At 36.2% G+C, this 19,564-nt stretch overlaps 1 protein-coding gene and 1 long non-coding RNA gene across 3 annotated transcripts; both read left to right on the plus strand.

Annotated features, from left to right (window-relative positions):
- The first annotated feature begins 507 nt into the window (after positions 1-507).
- LOC117317534 (uncharacterized protein K02A2.6-like) lies at positions 508-2,850 on the plus strand. The gene has a single exon (XM_033872348.1). The coding sequence runs from the start codon at positions 508-510 to the stop codon at positions 2,848-2,850; it is 2,343 nt and encodes a 780-aa protein (XP_033728239.1).
- Positions 2,851-10,057: 7,207 nt separating this feature from the next.
- LOC117317352 lies at positions 10,058-12,857 on the plus strand. 2 transcript variants are annotated; one of them, XR_004530179.1, is made up of 3 exons: positions 10,058-10,521; positions 10,633-10,714; positions 12,438-12,857. It is a non-coding gene; the product is annotated as an uncharacterized LOC117317352 (long non-coding RNA). The 2 variants fall into 2 exon arrangements; XR_004530178.1 differs by lacking the exon at positions 10,058-10,521 and having other exon boundaries at positions 10,543-10,714.
- Positions 12,858-19,564: the final 6,707 nt, after the last annotated feature.

A 19,564-nucleotide genomic window follows, 5' to 3' on the forward strand; every position in this document is an offset into this window, starting at 1 on the left:
TGAGGTAACTATTGACAGTGAAGTGTTCGGTACTACAGGTCTGGTGAAATGTGATCCAGTAACAATCAAAATGAAACCTGACATCACACCATATTGTGTCACAACAGCTCGTCGAGTACCATTCCCTATCTTGGAAAATGTGGAAAAGGAACTAGCCAGAATGGAAAAGGATGGTATTATCGAAAAAGTTACTGAGCCTACTGACTGGTGTGCCCCATGGTACCAGTTGTAAAGAAAAATGGAAATGTGAGGATATGTGTAGACCTGAAAAAGTTAAATGAAGGTGTCAAACGCGAACATCTGATGTTACCAACACTCGATGACATATCGCCCAAACTGGTTGGAGCTACAGTATTCTCAAAACTGGATGCAAGCAGTGGGTTTTATCAGATACCACTACACCCTGATAGTTCCAGATTGACCACGTTTATAACACCTTTCGGTCGTTTCTGTTTTCGACGTGTTCCCTTTGGAATAACCTCTGCACCAGAAATATTCCAACGGAAAATGGCAGAGTTATTGTCTGGTTTAGATGGAGTAGAGGCCATAATTGATGATACAATAATCTATGGCAAAACTTTAGAGGAACATGATCAGCGCTTGAGGAAGGTTATGGACAGGATACAGGAGTCCGGTCTGAAATTGAACAAAGAAAAATGTGAATTTTCTAAATCACGAATTGAGTACTTTGGTCACGTGATCAGCGACAAAGGAATATCACCTAACCCAAAGCGCATCGAGGCTATTTGTGACTTAGAGCCTCCAAAAGACATAACAGAGCTGCGTCGTATTATCGGGATGATAAATTACCTGGGGAGATTTCTACCAGACCTCTCAACCATCATGAAGCCTATGACAGACTTGCTCAAGTCCGACCAAGTGTGGAATTGGACAGCTATGCAGCAAAAAGCTTTTGACGACCTGAAAGAAAAGCTGACTGATACACCAGTACTGGCTTTCTACGATGCGACTAAGTCAATGGTGGTCAGTGCAGATGCCAGTAGCTATGGTCTTGGGGCGGCCCTATTTCAGCAGGATGGAGTAGAGCTACGACCTGTTGCCTTTTGCTCTCGTACCCTAACGTCTACGGAAACAAAATATGCCCAAATAGAGAAGGAGTGTCTCGCATCGGTGTGGGCTTGTGAGAAATTCGAAAGATATCTCATTGGTTTGTCTGGTTTTAAACTTCTCACCGACCATAAACCACTAGTGCCACTCATAAATAAGATGGACCTGGACAGGACACCACTTCGATGTCAAAGATTACTAATGCGTTTGCGTCGATTCAACGCGACTGCAGAACATATCCCAGGGAAATTGTTGGTTGCGCCGGACACCCTGTCGCGTAGTCCGATGACATCACCAGAGACGCATGTTCAAAGTGAAGATGACATAGAACTGTATGTCAACTCGGTCCGATCATGTCAACCTATTTCAGATAGGAAGCTAGCTAGCATCAGACAAGCAATATCGGATGACAAGTTTGCACAGAAAGCGATTCATTTCACAAAGTCTGGATGGCCAGAGCGTGCAACATGTCTCGAGGAGGGCATGGAAGGCTACTTCGCAGCACGTGGTGAACTCACAATATTAGATGGTCTGCTATTATATAGAGATAGGATAGTCATACCGGACTGTCAGAGAGCTCAGGTCCTCGAAACAATACATGAGGGACATCAAGGAATAACGAAATCTCGCGAACGCGCTGCAATATCTGTATGGTGGCCAGGGATCAATAAGGACATCAAAGAAAAAATCGAGAATTGTCAGTTCTGTCAAACCCATAAACCATCGCAAAGGAAAGAGCCGCTGATAACTAATCCGTTGCCAGGACGCCCATGGGAAAAGGTATCTGCTGACTTGTGCGACTTTGAAAATAAAACTTACCTGGTAGTGATGGACTATTTTTCAAGGTATTTAGAAATTGCCTACTTACCAAGCACCTCCAGTGCTAATGTCATTGGGAAATTAAAGAACATGTTTGCTCACTGGGGCGTGCCAATGGAATTTGTGTCTGATAATGGACCACAGTTTGCTTCAAAGGAATTCAGTGAATTTGCAGCCTCTTATAACTTCCAACAGACATTTTCTAGCCCACATTACCCACAATCTAATGGGGAAGCAGAAAGTGCTGTAAAGATAGCGAAACGAATCTTGAAGCAGGATGACATTTTCAAAGCTTTGATGGCTTACAGGTCAACACCTGTTGCATCAACTGGAGTCAGTCCTTGCCAGTTGATTATGGGACGACAAATCAGGACCACACTGCCTGTGGTGGAGAAAATCCTAAATCCAAGATGGCCGAATTTGGACAAAGTCCGAGATCATGACAAAGCATACAAAGAGCAATATGCGTACAGCTACAACCAGCACCATGCTGTAAAGGAGCTACCTGAACTAAGCCCTGGAGAGGAAGTTCGAATCAAGCTGGACAATCAGAAATCATGGAGCACAATGGGTCGCGTGGAACATGCAAACCCAGAACGGCGGTCATACATTGTCGCGACACCAAATGGACGGTACCGGAGAAATCGTAGACATTTACAAATAGTGAAACGCGACACAAAAGGATACGCACATAGTACCGCGATTGACTATCCAGCCATCGACATTCCTGATGTTGAAGTTCCAAGTGTTCCTGTTGACACATCGAGGAAACTCGATAGTGATATCCGCGACAATGTCGAGACGGTTCCAAACAGTCCTCGTAATCGTGCATCTAGTAATAAGGAGATTGTGCGGGAATCTCCAGATAAGTTCGCTAAACAAACCCTACCTGGACATCCAGTTACAACTCGCTATGGACGCGTGGTGAAGAGGATAATGCTGGATGATTATTCATATGAATGACATTTAAAAGTATTCTTTAATCAGTGTTGTTTTATTATTCAAGACTTTCATAGTTAGTTCGGTTTGGAGGTTTTTGAACAATTTTCATCTAATGAATGGACACGGCTAAAAGTAAAATGCTGACAATTTATTATGATTTAAAGTGTTTAATAGTTTAGATAATGTTTCAGTGCATTTGTAAATAATGTTTGCTCAAAGTTAATTTCATTTTACTCAAAAGAAAGGGAGATGTTAATATGTATTCAATGGTTCGTCTCAAGTACTCTTGTTCTTGAGCAAAGTAATAGTGTATGATGCTTGGGTCAAGTAATATCATGTGAGAACCCGTATGTAAAACATGTGCTAAATAAATGGTTGACTTGTAACCAGACTCCGAGTCTTTCGTCCCAAGAACTCGGAACAGGAGGTTCACAGATTTACCACTTAGGTCTGTTCCATGTATTAACAGTTTGTTTTTTGCAGCAGCGTCACACACAGTTATAACGCACATGCTTTCTGTAATTTGCACTAATCGTTAGTCTTTTTTGTCAATAACATTCTCAAGTCCTTTCAATACATCTTCATATTTTATTCCCTTGTGAAATTTGTGGTTAAAGTGAACCTACATGGATCTAGTTAGTTGGTTTGACATCCTTGGCGATCGTGAGTACTTTTCACCTGGATAGAAAATCCCTGTTCCAGGCTCTAAAAGTCACTTCAGCATCAAGTATGTTGAAAGTCTAGTGAAGGATATCGTCTCTCATCCTCTTAGGATACTGTATATGACGATAATAAGGTCGAATAATTGGTAAAAATACCAAAAAATAGACAAATATTCGGAGCCTCAGAAAACACAACCACGCGCCATCAAGGGCAGATAACTCCTATCAGTGTTCAAGTTTTATTTTGAGTCTGATCCGAAAACAAAATGGCTGACAATTGAAGTTAAGCATTACGATTTCTAATTCATCATAACAATTTTCTTGGATATCTTTTAGATTTCATGTATAGGTTCCTGTCTTATTATCACATCATCCGTCCGTTTGTTGTCCATAAACATTTTTTATCCCTACGTCTTGAGAAGCTCCTGAAAGATTGTTATCAAACTTCTTATGTTGCTTAGTTAAACCATATTAGATTTTAGTCTGATCCAGAAAATTTTAGCCTCAAACCACTTATTCTGTTAAGTATTTTACTGTTCAGTTTTCGGCTTATATCTTTTAGGTCATCCCCACAAGTCTACATCAGCATGGCGCATCCTCTACAAGCAGAGAACAATCGGACAAAACCACCTTAACCATGTCGTCATAGATCATCCTACCTATGGCTGAGAAGGTGTACATCAACCAAGAACAAACAGGACAAGTTTAACCTATAACCCGGTGAGCATCACACATTATAAATGTAAATTTTATATAATATACCTGAGGATGCGTACATTACGATTCAGTCTATAGGGCCAACGGGACAAGTTTAACCAAACATCAGGTAAGCATCACACATTATAAATGTAAATTTTATATAATATACCTGAGGAGGCATACATCACGATTCAGTCTATAGGGCCAACAAGACAATTTTAACCCAACATCAGGTAAGCATCACACATTATAAATGTAAATTTTATATAATATACCTGAGGAGGCGTCCCATACCAAAAAAAGGTATAAAAAGTTATAACTTTTTTGTACCTTTTTGAAAACTTAGAATTAATGAATGTAACTTTTGATAACTTTTTTGGACTTAGACAATTTTAGATGTAACTTTTTTGTACCTTTCTAGACTTAGAAAATTTCAGGTATAACTTTTTTGTACCTTTTCTGGACTTAGAAAATTTCAGGTATAACTTTGTGTAACTTTTCTGGACTTAGAAAGTTTGAGGTATAACTTTTTTGTACCTTTTGTGGACTTTGAAAATTTGAGGTATAACTTTTTTGTACCTTTTCTGGACTTTGAAAATTTGAGGTATACCTTTTTTGTACCTTTTCTGGACTTAGAAAATATTTACAACATCTGAAAAGATTGATTAATTTTAGCAAAACTTTGCTGGACTTAGAAAATTGCATGTATAACTTTTTTGTACCTTTTCTGGACTTAGAAAATATTTACAACATCTTAAAAGACTGATTATTTTTAGCAAAACTTGTCTGTATCTTTTCTGGACAACCATAAGATTACTAAATAAATCTTATGTTTGCTTATGACACATAATAATTACTGTAAATGTAATCACAAATAATTATACAAGACAGTGACAGTGAAATTCTATTACAGGTAATTCAATCAATATAAGCTCAATCCCCATTTAAATGGAAATCTTAATTTAATAATGTACATACAATTGATTAAAATACAATTATCAGTGAACTGTAGGGAATTTGTGATGGGTCAGAGAGGCGAATCGCCTTTAGAAGACCTCAACGACAGGTAAGCTAGGTAACAGGTGATTGGAATCCGAAATGTGTGTTGAATTGTCCATGCATAGATAAATTTTTCATTCCAGAGAGGCATCAAAAATATTTTGATAAATAACATACATATAGATTTAAAATTAAACAAGAGATCCCAGAGGGATCTTGGTGCCCACCATTGAATGATCTTCATAGGTTCCATGTTAGATTGATCTTTTCTCTTTTTTTCCCTTCCTCTTACTAATCTGTATAAATTGAGAAACATCCCTCCAGTGCTTTTTAAACAAGGGAAACTTATATATGAAATTTGAGATTTGGCTATAATGGTTGTCTGTCGACAATGTTTTCAGATTGGTCCAAAAATGCAATACGACGGACCAAGGAGAACCTACATATGAAAATTGAGAAAGATTCCTTCAGTTCTTTCTGAGAAATCTCGATACCAAACTTCAATTGTCAAAATCCAAGATGGCTGCCTGTCGGCCATCTTGCTTTCCGATCGGTTCCAAAATGCGATATGCATAACTAGGCACCAAGGGGAACCTACATACGAAATTTGAGAAAGATCCCTTCAGTACTTTCTCAGAAATAGCGATAACAAACTTCAATTGTTAAAATCCAAGATGGCTGCCTGTCGGCCATGTTATTTGGTGATCGGTCCCAAAATGCGATATGCATAACAAGGCACCAAGGGGAACCTACATATGAAATTTGAGAAAGATCCCTTCAGTACTTTCTCAGAAATAGCGATACCAAACTTCAATTGTCAAAAACCAAGATGGCTGCCTGTCGGCCATGTTGTTTTCCGATCGGTCCCAAAATGTAATATGCATAACTAGGCACCAAGGGGAACTTACATAAGAAATTTGAGAAAGATCCCTTTAGTACTTTCTCAGAAATAGCGATACCAAACTTCAATTGTCAAAATCCAAGATGGCTGCCTGTCGGCCATCTTGTTTTCTGATCGGTTCCAAAATACGATATGCATAACTAAGCACCAATGGGAACCTACATATGAAATTTGAGAAAGATCTCTTCAGTGCTTCCTCAGAAAAAGCGATAACAAACTTCAATTGTTAAAATCCAAGATGGCTGCCTGTCGGCCATGTTGTTTTCCGATCGGTCCCAAAATGTAATATGCATAACTAGGCACCAAGTGGAACCTACATATGAAATTTGAGAAAGATCCCTTCAGTACTTTCTAAGAAATAGCGATAACAAGAATTGTTTACGGACGGACGGAGGGACGGAGGGACGGAGGGACGGACCACGGACGCAGGGCGATTTGAATAGCCCACCATCTGATGATGGTGTGCTAAAAAGGTATTCACTTTTAATTTATTGCATTTTTAGTACAATATTCACACCCTTGAAATGCGTTTTTTTTTGGGGGGGGGGGGGGGGGCAGTTTTTTTTAAAGTTTATCTTTTTATCTCAGAGGACCAATCATTGCTCAGAGGACGTGAATAATTACAACTTAGCATTGATAAGTCACGACATGAACAAACTCAGTTGTTATAAAAGATAAGCAGTTCGTTATATCCCAACACAGACGTTCATAAACGTACGTACATAGAACATGATGATATAATTTACTTCACGTGGGACGATGGGTCGCTCACCCACAAAAATATTTTCCGGAAAACCCAAGCTTCATTCATCCCCATGGGATTAATATAGCATGGTCTTTGTCAGTGCATCGCATATTTTCTGGATGTTTGCGCTTTTGACATTAATCTTGTAGTAGCATGCACAATTATGCCGCATTGGACACAAACTCCAGCGGTAAACAAACACACGTGTGTAACACTTGTGTCATTTTGATCGTCCAAACTCTCAGACGCTTTGATTTAACTCCATATAAGTAAAGCGTTTTTATGATCTCGATATGACGTAAATTGCAATAAACATTTTAATCTGAAAACAGCGCACACGATGTTTTGTCAGTGAACACATTAAACAAAACAATCAATTGGTCATATATCTATAAGCCAGATCGTCAGATTATTCACAAAGGACATCTGCAGGAGAATTGATCTCGTAGCATTACAGTAGCCTAGTTAGTGCTGTTACTGAAACGTGCACATCATGTGTGTAGGCTACCTCACGAAAAGTGGGACCACGCACCAAAAGTTAACCGACCCCGTCAGACACAAGCTGATCACCGAAGACTTCATCCTCGGGGCATCAATTAGAATATAATTAGCGGCAGTCTACTGTACCGAACTCATTGAATTTTGTAAATACCTGTGTACCTGAGGAGTGTCCAGTTCACCTGCTGACATAGCGGTGTCCTGGGGCGTTAATTAATTAGTTACATCGTTGTCATGCCTGACTGCCTATGATTTGTTGCATTGGCCAGTTTACCTGGGTATCTCACCTGTGCACAATATTATCGGTATCAAGAATATAACCGAACATACAGTACGCGTCAGGTGGTATGGTCCTCAATCACCGCCACAGTGGCGAGGTCTAATCCCTTCCACTCACTCGGTCGGTTGCATGTCGGTTGAAACACCGGTTGACACCGGCTCAAAACCCGAGTGGTCACCTGTTTACTGACACCGCGCGACACGGTGTGGAAGAGTGTTGGGGATTAGTGGAACAAAGGTCCTGATTCATGATTGACATGTACACTGCCTGATACCGTGATGTGTTTGTTGGAACATACCTTGTCGTACAGTACAGGTACTCTATAGCTGGACTCACATTTTGTACTTACAGTATACAGAAACGTGATATATCTGATATACACGTCTCTGCAGTATCCCAGCCCGGTGTTGAGAAAACGGAGATATGTTTTATGTAATGAAATCACGATCTATACTAGCGATACTACAGATGTATTGTTTTGTAAATGTACGGTACATATACACTCCAAATTATGTACGTTTTTAGTTTTTAAATCCTAGCTAGATGAGTACCATAAATGTTTACCGGGAAATCGAGAAAACAAAACACTGTAACATTTAACGATATTTTGCCGCCTTGGTGTTTGTGTTATTTATAGCAATATCGTGATTGGAGCGCGAGCGAGTAAATCCCGCTCGGCTTTCGATTGACTTTGAAGTAAGTCTTGAATGATTAATATAATAATAACTTAACTAAAAAAAAAAAAAAAAGCATCTGACACTTCTGTCTGTTTATGTCCCCATTGAACACTATACACCTGGCCTATCGTAACACTACCATCACAAAGAATCCTGGATCTCGGAACAACTAAACTAGTATCATGAAATCTGATACGTATATATCCTGATATACACAAGTCTCTGATGAAATGCAACTAAACAGTTTGAACATCCTTTCGTAATATTCCGAGGTGGCATATTGAACAGAAAATATGTTATCGGTACTAGTGTATCGAGTGTGCTGACTTCACGTACATGTACACTTATAATATGTATAGGAGCCACGATATAATTATTACAATTTGACAGTTTGAGTATGAGTAGAGTTTTAAAGTAATTTTTTTCCGAATGTTAAATAAACAAAGAGTTGTCATGGTATCATTATGAAAACTTGATGAAGCCATATATGCTCATGACCGCCTTTTTACTACCGGACGCTAATTATATAATAAGTATATTAACCGATGATTCCAGACACGACCGCAGCTCTATCACACGCCTCGGTTACTTCAATGTACAGGCAGATACAATGTACGTATATTGTATATTTACATAGATTCATATTAATTTCTAGTAAACTAAAAAAAAATATTTGGACGCATTACCAGAAACGCGTATTAGGGATAAATAAAATCGCTATTTACCCGTACAACTGGTGCATGGCTACTTTTATTCGTGACCAGTCAAGCATATCCCTTATCGAGAAGGCCTTGTCCCCTATCACACACGCGGGCACAGGTAAATCGGTCTTTGCTCATGAGGGTATCACTTCGGGGCAAATAGAGAGCTACTTATCTCTGTTATATATGTTTCTGGTATTACAAATTGTAGCACCTTTTCATTAAAATTTTTGATTTGTTCACAAGTTAAGGGAAATGTGTGCAATTAAAAAAAATTAAGAACACAAACGATACATTTTTGTTAGCGCGGCATGCATCAATAACTAGTTAAATATCGTCAGCGATCAAATGTTTAAAACATAATTATGGTTACACAATTCAAATCAATACCATTTGCTCATCCTTGAATCGATATACAAATTCTTTATTACATTTACATGTACATGTGTATAAAGGATTAGAGTTTGTACTGCAAGACGAGGTTCGGGCGCTTTGTGTGGCGTGATGCGATGGAGACGGGTACGAAAACTCTATGAGTTAGTGCTTGTTTTGAAAACACAAGAAATATTTTGTCTAAATTGATAATCATCCCACGTACTGATGCCTTACCAGGTATACTTGTGATAATTGACGTCCGTGAGAGTAATAGCAGCTAGGACACGAGTTCGTTGCCAATTAATAAAAATTACGTATGACTTCATGATCATTCAGCCAATCTACGGCTATACTGTATTTTACGTTTTCTCAAAATCCGAAGGAGCATGTAAATGAATTTTTACATGGTAAAACAATCAGTACAGGTAAAGGTGAAAGGTCGCAAAACTCTGACCACGACCACGTCTCCAGCTGTGAGTCTTCACACCTTTTCCTACGATCTTAATCCCCAACACTCGCCAGGCCCCGGCCGGTGGTGGCCGGTGGAAACACCCGAGTTGAAACACGGGGCGTACTTAATCCCCTACACTCGAGTGACACTCGTAACCCTGAGGGTGGAAGAGAACCATAACACCTGACGCGTACTGTATGACACGTTAGTTTCTCTGTACAGACACTTATGCATGTGTGCAATCATGTGCACTGTGAAAGAGTACGATGTTGCAGTAATCATAGTAATAATTAAATAAAAATATATAACAACAACTAAAATATATATATATAATAATATCGATAGGATTTCTCATGATATCGTAGGCGGCCTAATAACTTTATTCGACATTTTTCTTCTTCGTTCACTTGGCCCTACTATACACATGTATACCCACCGCCAGGCGGCGCTCCCTTCAGTTTAGCGGGAGATTTGTATTACAAGTGGCGGCCATTTTGTTTGTTTACGGAAACGTGATGAAAGCTTAGACCTAGAACAAAATCACGTTATATATACAGTACGGTATATATTTGCGACATTTAATTTCCCCACTCACGGAATACAATCGACAAACTGGGAACAGAATATCAAATTTCGTCTAGCTTTTGGCGACTTATGATACCCCTTTCACCGGCAAACACTGAATTATCGGACATGAAATCAGGGTAAGTTATGTTCTAATTTGTCTTCGAATCACAGATTTTGTCGCTCTCGCGATCGTCATACATTAAACAACATTGAGTGAATATGTTCATATGAAATACTTCATGTTTCAGGACTAAATTCACCAGCATTCATGATCCTCGGACCACCCGCCCCCTACGCACAGCCGATTTATAAATGTTGCATCTTTCAATCGTAAGTTTAATTTGCTTGCCAAGTGGTTATTTTTTAATCCTTCACCTTCACATTCAGGGTCAATATTATGATATATTTAAAATGGATTCACAAATATATGTGGCCATACACGTTTTTCATTTATGGCGTTTGGTATGAACGTCCCAAAGTATATACACTTATGTATAATATACTTCGTTTTTCAATGGATTTTCTTGAAATTCGATCCACTATATATTGGGGTAGGCAATAATTCGTCAGCTATGTTACCTGATAATTTTTTTCATGTTTTCCCGTACATTTGTTACTATTTTTTACTGAAATAGACGAATATATGCACCATAATTTATGGTAAGTATGAATATTTTGTTCTTTATTCCTAATTATACGCACAACACTATTTTTTTTTAAATGTAATTAACATGCAATTAATATCTACGGAATCGGCTACGGTAAATTAAATATATATAGAAATGAGAGGGATTGTTACTTGTTGTGTGCGTGAAATTTCAAGGAAATCCAATAAAATAAAGTCCTAATTGAAAATTTGTCAAAGTATACGTATTTAAAATAGATCTACAAAGTAAAATCTATATACAATTTTAGCACATTTTATTTATTATACATAGACCATTGGAAAATTTGAGAAGAATCTTTCTTCTTTTATTTTATGTGAATTCATTTAAAATGTTTTATTGCTGAATTAACACACATTGATTACTCTCACCATCAGTTTCCCTTTTAAGTTGATCATCCCCGCCCCCAATATATTAGCTTGTATGCAATGCTAGATGGCTGACAGGCTGTCATTTTGAATTTTATAATTTTGAAGTTTCTCAGAAAGTTATTTATGGATCTTATTCAAAAGAAACATTTTAGGCTTCTGTTTTCAAATTAATAAGATCTAGAAGAAGAGAAAAGTGATTCCTTATTTGGGAATCACTTTTCTCTTCCTTCTTAGGCTAAAGAACAGTCTTGTATATATGATATATATAAAATTGATATTTATATAATAATCATACAATTACATGATATCTCTGGGGGTATCTTCTTTTTGATTTGACATGATAAGTTGTGTTTGTTAGCCTATAGTAATTACTTCTGTCTCCCAGCCCTCTAATTTTGCTGCTGTCTAATAATTCTAGAATTTATTGACAAATTTACACGAAATGGGCCAGGTACAGTTCACAAAATTATGTCAAAACCCAGGGTCAAAGCTCATGAAGGTCATTAGATTGAAAGGTCAAGGTAATTTTTTTTTCTTTTCATCAATATTTTGTTTTGGCATGATGAAGCAAATTTAGTTGGAATTAAACTAGGTGTAAACTGACAAGGTCAAGGTCAAATTTTGCGTTTTTTCACTGATTAAATATTTTGTTTCAAGGCTAAAGCAAAGTTGGTCAGAATTAAACATTATAATAATGCATGGAGTCAAATGACCAAAGGTCAAGGTCACTTGGTCAAAGGCCAAGGTCAGATTTTGTTTCAATATAATTCCAACCAATATTACTCGGTGATTTAGGCAGATGGGTTCTTGATGATTATGGGAGATATATATTATTTATTGCCTCATGATGAAATTGATGGGGTCCTTTAAATTTTCAGTGTTCTAGTTAATAAATTATAATAACCCAATTAACTCTCAGCCTGTCCTAGTTATTAAGTTATTACACCGAAACCAGCGTTACAATATGTAAATAGATCACTAACTGTTTTCTTTTCTTTTCTTTTTGATGGACTATAGCGTGTCAATCCCAAGAAGAACCCTGATCAGCTCCTGGAAAAATCAGTGTTCTTGCAGTATTGTCAGTCAAATCTCAAGGAAAGGATCCCAGAAGAGGAACATTTACATTATTTCAGACTTTTTTCTTTCCTGTGTAACAATGCCTCAAACAGCTAACACATTTTATATAGTATACAATACAATGTGTATTAATAACAGTCCAGTTAGAGTGCTGTGTTATGCAGTAAAAATACTTAATTCTTGATGACAAGTTGGTTTTATGTTTACATTAAACGGTAGTTATAATATATACTAAAGAAACATAGTGGATAATGCCTTGTACAGGAGCAGGAGTATGACAGTGTAATAGTACATGACTGCTGCGTTCATCCATGGAAGGAGTCTGTTATTCGAAATAAAGCTTTCCATGAGGACGAAAAATAGTGCTTTTGTTAGTCTTTCAAGAAAATGTGCAAAGTGAAAGGAGATTTCCGTGATGTTTTATGAATAGTAATTCATTGGTCTAGAAGACATGTATTTAATAAGTATATTTCTGGATAAAAAAACATTCTGAAGCAAAATCTTTTTATATTTTTCTGTACTTTTTCCATACTTTTTCTGTAACTTTTCTATACCTTTTTTGTACCTTTTCAGTACCTTTTTCATACCTTTTTTGTACCTTTTTTATACCTTTTCTGTACCTTTTTAGTACCTTTTTTTGTAACTTTTTAGTACCTAGAAAAAGTTATAACTTTTTTTTAACTTTTTAGTACCTAGAAAAAGTTATAACTTTTTTGTACCTTTTTCATACCTTTTCTGTACCTTTTTAGTACCTAGAAAAAGTTATTACTTTTTTTGTACCTTTTTCATACCTTTTCTGTACCTTTTTAGTACCTAGAAAAAGTTATAACTTTTTTTTAACTTTTTAGTACCTAAATTATACCTATTTTTGTGTGAAATGTAACTTTTTTATACCTTTTTTGTACCTTTTTTATACCTTTTTTGTACCTAATAAAAGTTATAACTTTTTTTAGGTACAGAAAAGTTATCAAAAGTTATAACTTTTTAGTACTAGATTGGAACCGCTGTTTAAACATGGTTCCAATCTAGCATCAAAAGTTATAACTTTTTTGTACCTAAAAAAGTATAACTTTTTTGTACCTTTTTTTGGTATGGGGTACATCACGATTCGCCAAATAGGGTGAGTTTTACCCAACACCAGGTAATCATCACACATTATAAATGTAAACTATATAATAAAGCATACGTCTGAGGAGGCGTACATCATGATTTAGCCTAGGGCCAAAAGGACAATTTTAACCCATGACTCTGTAATCATCACATATGATAAATGTAAATTGTATTAATACATAAAGCTAAGGTGCGAACTACACATAGTGTAATCAATTGTTCTTAAGCCATAGTAGGTTTCTTGAATATTTTATTAAAACTGGTTCTAGGGTTTTCGAGAAAATTTGAAAATGTGTAAAAAAAAACTGTCAGACAAAGATGGATGAGAAAATTAAGATGGTTTGAATTAAAAAGGCATATAGATGCAGGGAGAAATCTATTTATAGCTCGATGATATGAGTGTATCACTATGATTTCCTTCCTTAAATATTATCTTATTATTGTGAGGACCTTCATTTCTCCTTTTTTTTGACCAATAAAAGTTTTCTTTTTATTTTTTTTCTTAAAAAAAAAACCCATTTTTAAAAAAACTAACCCCTTTTACTTTTTGTTTTGGGGTTTTTATTTTTTGAAATTTTTACAATTTTTTATAATTTTAAAGGGTAAGGTAAAATTAAAATAAAATTTTTAAACTTTTTTGGACCTAAATAATTTTTTCCCTTTTTTTAGGGTCATAAGACCCCATTAGGGTTTTAAAAAACCCGGGTTCATAAATTTGGTAATTATAAAAACATGGTCGGGGCTAATCAGGGAAAAAAAAAGAAAAGGGTTTAGAGATCACGGTATTTTTAATACGGTAAGTGCGAAACCGGCAATTTTTAAAAGTAGGGTCAATTTTTATAAACTGGTCGTTTTTCAGAAATGGAGTGTAAAATTGGCAAGTGTAAAATAGGGTTTGGGGGAATAAAGAAGGCTTTGCAGGAAAAAAAATTTCTGTGTATGAATCTTTGGTTTTTCAAAATCCTAGGTGCATGAAGATCCCCTTTGTGGAAATACAAAGTTTTCATGGTTTAGGTAATTGGCAAAATCAGGCCCAATTTCAAAAAATCCTCGGTTGTATAAAGACCCATGTGTGTAAAAGTTGTCAATTTTAAAAAGTCACGGTCAATAAAACTCTGTTTGAATAACCCCAGGGTTCATAAACAGGGTCAGTGGCATGAAGATCGGTCAGTGTGTCATAAGGGTCTTAAATGGTCATGAGATCAGGTCATTGTAAGACCCCGTCAGTGTGTCATAAAGGGATCGGGGAATTGTCATGAAGGTCACGGTCTGTGTCATAAAGATCAGGGAATGTGTCTAAAGATCCGGGTGTTGTCATGAAGACCCCGGTCGGGTCATGAAGATAGGTCAGGTTTTCATGAAGATCAGGTCAGTGGTTAAAGGGTATGGTCAATGTGCATGAGATAAGGTCAAGCATAAAGACCCCGGCATGTGAGAAGCCCCGTGGGTTGTCAGAAGTCAGTTTAAAAGTGTCTTTGAAAGGCCCGGGTCAGTGTTCATGAAGACACTCTGTGTCTGAAGATCGGTCAAGTGATGAAGATACGGTCATGTGCATAAAGACACGGTCAGGGTATAAGACAGGCGGTTTTTGCCCATGAAGTCATAGTCAGGGGGTTTGAGGGGAAAAAAGACCACGGTCGTGGTATGAAGATAGGCCCGTGTGTCTAAAGACATGGTCATTTGTGTCATAAAGTCAGGTCAATTGTCATGGGGGCCGGTCAGGGGGTCAGAAGACACTCAGTGTGTCATAAAGCCCGGGGCCATGTTTTCATGAAGTCAGGTCGGTGATGAAGACCCGGTCGGGGTGTGCATGAAGATCAGGTCAGTGTGTCATAAAAGTATCTGGTCAGTGTGTATGAAGATCAGGTCAGTTCCAAATTTTCATGCAAGTGTATAGAAGGTTTTAAGGTCAAAACCCTTTTAGGGGTAAAAAAAAGGGAAAAATTAAATCCCCTTTCATTTTCTAAAAAGGAAAGCCATGTTCAGAATTTTTTGGTGGGGGGGGGGTTTAATTTAATAATCGTATTTGCAGAAGTATGCCGTGTCTAATACGTTTTTTAAATAAATTTTTGGTGGTTCAGAGACCTTAAATTTATAAAACGTATAGAGGGTCTGTGTAGTGATTTTAGTTTATACGTTATTTCATTTTTTGGTTTATTTTTTGGCCCTTTTGTCGAAGGGTCAAAAAGTCAAGGTAAATTTGCTTGGGGGGGGGGCTGCCCGTGTCCCGAAATTTTCCCTTTTTTCAATTTCTTTCAATTTTAAAGGGGCATTGATAAACTTAAAATTTTTTAATTTCTGACGTTTGTTTTTTTTGGGGTAGGCCCAAATCCCAAGGCCCCCATTAGGAAATTTAAACTTTTTTTTCCTTCTTACCAATGCCTAAGCTAAACTCTAATGATTGAAGGGGCAAAAAAAGGGGTTGTTGGGGAATTAATATTCCGTTTTTTTAAATTGTAAAAAAAAAAAGTTTCTCCGGGGCTCCCCTTAAATTTGGGGGTTTTTCAAAAAAATTGGGGCCCCAAACTAACATTAGATATGTATTTTTTGTTAAAAAATGAAAAAAAATTTTCCATTTGGGAATTCCCCTTTTTTGTTGGTTTTGTCCCAAAAATCAAAGGGAAAAAACCATTTTTTTCTGTTTGTTCCTTTTGGTTTTTTCCATTTAGCTAAAAATGCAATTGTTAAAAAGGGCAAAAAAAGTTTTTTTTTTCCGGGGTAAAAATTAAAATGGCGCCAGGGCGACCTTTTAACACCCAATTAATTTTTAAATATCGCTTTTTTTTTTAAACTTCAATGCCCCGGGTGGTCATAAAATGGAAAAGGATTGAGGGTCCTGCCAAAATTGTGTAAATGCGGTCCCAAATGAGGGGATCCAAACGTGAAAATCCTTAAGAGAGTTTTTACTAAAAGACCAATTTTTAATATGCCGTTGGTTTTTTTTTCTTTTCGGAAAAAAAAAAACCCTTTTTAATTTTTTTCAAAAACTTTGTAATGAAAAAAAAAAAGTTGAAAAGAAGGAACATTTTGTTTTGGCTTGAAAACCCAATGCCCAGGGGAAAACCTTTTTTATTTGTTTTCGAAATTTGCTGTCGTTTTTAAATTTTAAATTCCCCTGTTTTACTCAACTTTTTCAAAAATTTGAGGCAGGGTTTTATTATTGTCAAAATCACGCCTGCCCCTACAATGGTGGGGTGGAAATAAATGTAAAAATTTTTTTTAGTACTTACTCTAAAGGGGGGGAAAATTAGGATTTTTTTTATTTGGCTTCATTTTTTTAAAAAATTTTTGTTAAAGTAATCTTTTAAAAGGATAAATTGTTTACCAAATTAAACAGAGAAAAAGGGGGAAAAGGGGGGTGGGTCGAATAAAGGGTCCCTTGGGGGAACCCCGGGGGGGGGGGCCCCCCCCCAAATAAAGAAAAAAAAGAAAGCCTTTGGGAATAAAACCCCAAATTGGGGCTTCATAAAAAGGAAAAAACCCAATTTTTTAAAATTTAAATTTACCCCCCCCCGGGGGGGTATTATGCTGAGGGGGGTTTTGGGTTTTTAATTTTTTAATTTTTTCCCCAAAAGATAAATGGGATTTTAAAATTGTTCAAAATTTTGGGGAAAAGGGGGTTAAGGTTTTAAAAAAGGGGGGTGATTTAAAAGGGGGGGTCGGAAAAGGGCCAATGGGGAAAAAATACCCTTTTGTTTTCCATTTTTTAAAGGGATTTTCCCGGAATTTAAAAATTTTTTGGGTTTAGAAAAAAATCTTTGCTAAATTAGGGCAAGGAAAAAAAAAAATTTTAATGCTTTTTTTAAGTTTTTATTGAATTTTGGGAAAAATAAGGCAAGGTCCTTTTTTAATTTTGGTTGAGGGAAAAAGTTTTTTTAATTGTTAAAAAGAAAATGTTTTTTTCCCCCCAAATTTTTTTCGTTCCCCCTTTAATTTGTTTTTTTGTCAGAAAAAATTTGGGAATTGCAAATAAAAATTAAAAAAAGTTTTTAAAAATTTAAAAAAAGAACCTTTTTAAATTTTAGAATTTTTTTAAGAACAACTTTCAAATGGGAATTTTTTAAAAATGGAAAACCCCAAAAATAAATTTTGGGGGGCCCCAAATATTTTTTCAAAGATTAATTTTTTTTGTCTCTTTTAAACCACATTGCCATTCCCCCTTAATTTATTTTAGAAAAAAAGAATAAATTAAAAGAGGGGGGGAAACAAAAAATTTTAATGTATTTTTTTGGGGAACACATTTTAATCTTAAAAGAAAATATTTTTTTTAAATAAGAGGCCCTTTCTTGCTGATCAAACATTTGTCAATTCTTTTTTTAGGTTTAAATTTTTTTTAAAATTTTTTTCTACAGTGTTCGACAAAAATTTATTAACCCCCGTTGTCATTTTTTGGGCCTTTTGGGTGAATAAAATCAAAAATTTTTTTATTCAAAAAATAAAAATGATGGCCCGGACCAAAAAAATTTTTTATAATTGGGCCCCTAAAAAATTTTAAAAAAAAAAATTGCCTAAAAATTTTAAAGCTGGCCTTGCCCCCTTCAACTTGGCTTTCAAAGGACCCCAAATCTGAGAAGCGGGGGCAAAAAAAAATTTATTATAAAGGGGCCCTTTGAAAAAACCCGTTTGCCCTTAAAGGGTTTTTTTAACAGCCGGGGTTTTAAACATTCGTTAGATAAAAAAAACCCCCCTCTAAAAGTAGAAAAAATTGATTTATGAAATTTCCCTTTTGGGGAAAAAACTTGATGTTAAAAAAGTTATAATCCCAGGTTTAAGCCTTCAAATGATAAAGACTTTCCTAAAATTTAAACAATTGTTTAACTGTTGTATATTTTGGGAAAAAAGGAAACAATGCAGGGGTTTTACCTTTTTTTCTTTTTAAATTAACATGTACGATTTAAATGAAAATTTATTTTTTGCTTGAACCTTTTTCCCCAAATTGGGGGGGAGTTTAAGGTTTTACTTGTCCCTGGAACACCTGTGAGTTTTGTAAATTTGTACCAAGGTACCTATTTTCGGGTTGAACATTGGGAAATGTACCCGCTGTTGATTTGTTGAAAAATTTTTGGGGGTTGAAAAAAAGGGGGGGTGGGGGGTTTTGGGTCCCCAAATGGTATACACTGTGTGTTGGTTGTCCAATTTGACCCAATGGTTAAGTGTTAGTTCCCGGTTGAACATTTGGTCCCAAATAGTATCACGGGATTGATGTCTGGTTTTAACAGTTTTGTACCCAATGTATACAGCTATTGATGTTGGTTTAAACATTTGGTACCAATGTATCACAGTGATTGATTTTGGTTTGAACTTTTTGGCCCCCCAATGTAATTACAGATTTTGATGTTTTTGGTTGAACCGTTGGTACCAATGAATCAAGGATTGATGTTGGTTGTAACGTTTGGTAACAATGATCCAGTGATTTTCGGTTGTAACATTTGGTCCCTTTGTATCACACTATAATGTCGGAACAGTTGTACCCAATGTTTTTCAGTGATTGTTTTTGGTTGAACATTTTGGGTCCCCAAGGTTCACACTGTTTGATGTCTGTTTAAATTTTGTACCCAAATCCAGTGTTTAAAGGGCGGTTTTTAAATTTTGAAAGGGTACAGTTTTTTGGGGTTTTTAAAGTTTTTTTAATTTGGAAACCCCAGTTTTAATGTTGGGGGTTGTTTAAAAAGTTGCCCCTATTCACAAAAAAGATCCGGTTTTTAAAAAATAAAAAACCCATTAACCCGGGTTTAATCTGGTTTAAAGTTTTTCTTAATTCACCAAAAAATTACGGTTTTTACATTAGAAAACTTTCTTTTAAATTACCCGTTTTAAAATAGGATTCCCCAAAATTTTTACAAAAAAGCTTAATTTTTAATGCATATTTTCAAACCGCGACACCAAATGGCCCCAAATGGCAAAAATCAATTTTTAAATACTTAGGTTGACCAAACCCAAAAAAGTGGCACCAAAGT

This window comes from Pecten maximus, chromosome 19 (genome assembly GCF_902652985.1).
Source record: "Pecten maximus chromosome 19, xPecMax1.1, whole genome shotgun sequence".
Taxonomy (NCBI): domain Eukaryota; kingdom Metazoa; phylum Mollusca; class Bivalvia; order Pectinida; family Pectinidae; genus Pecten; species Pecten maximus.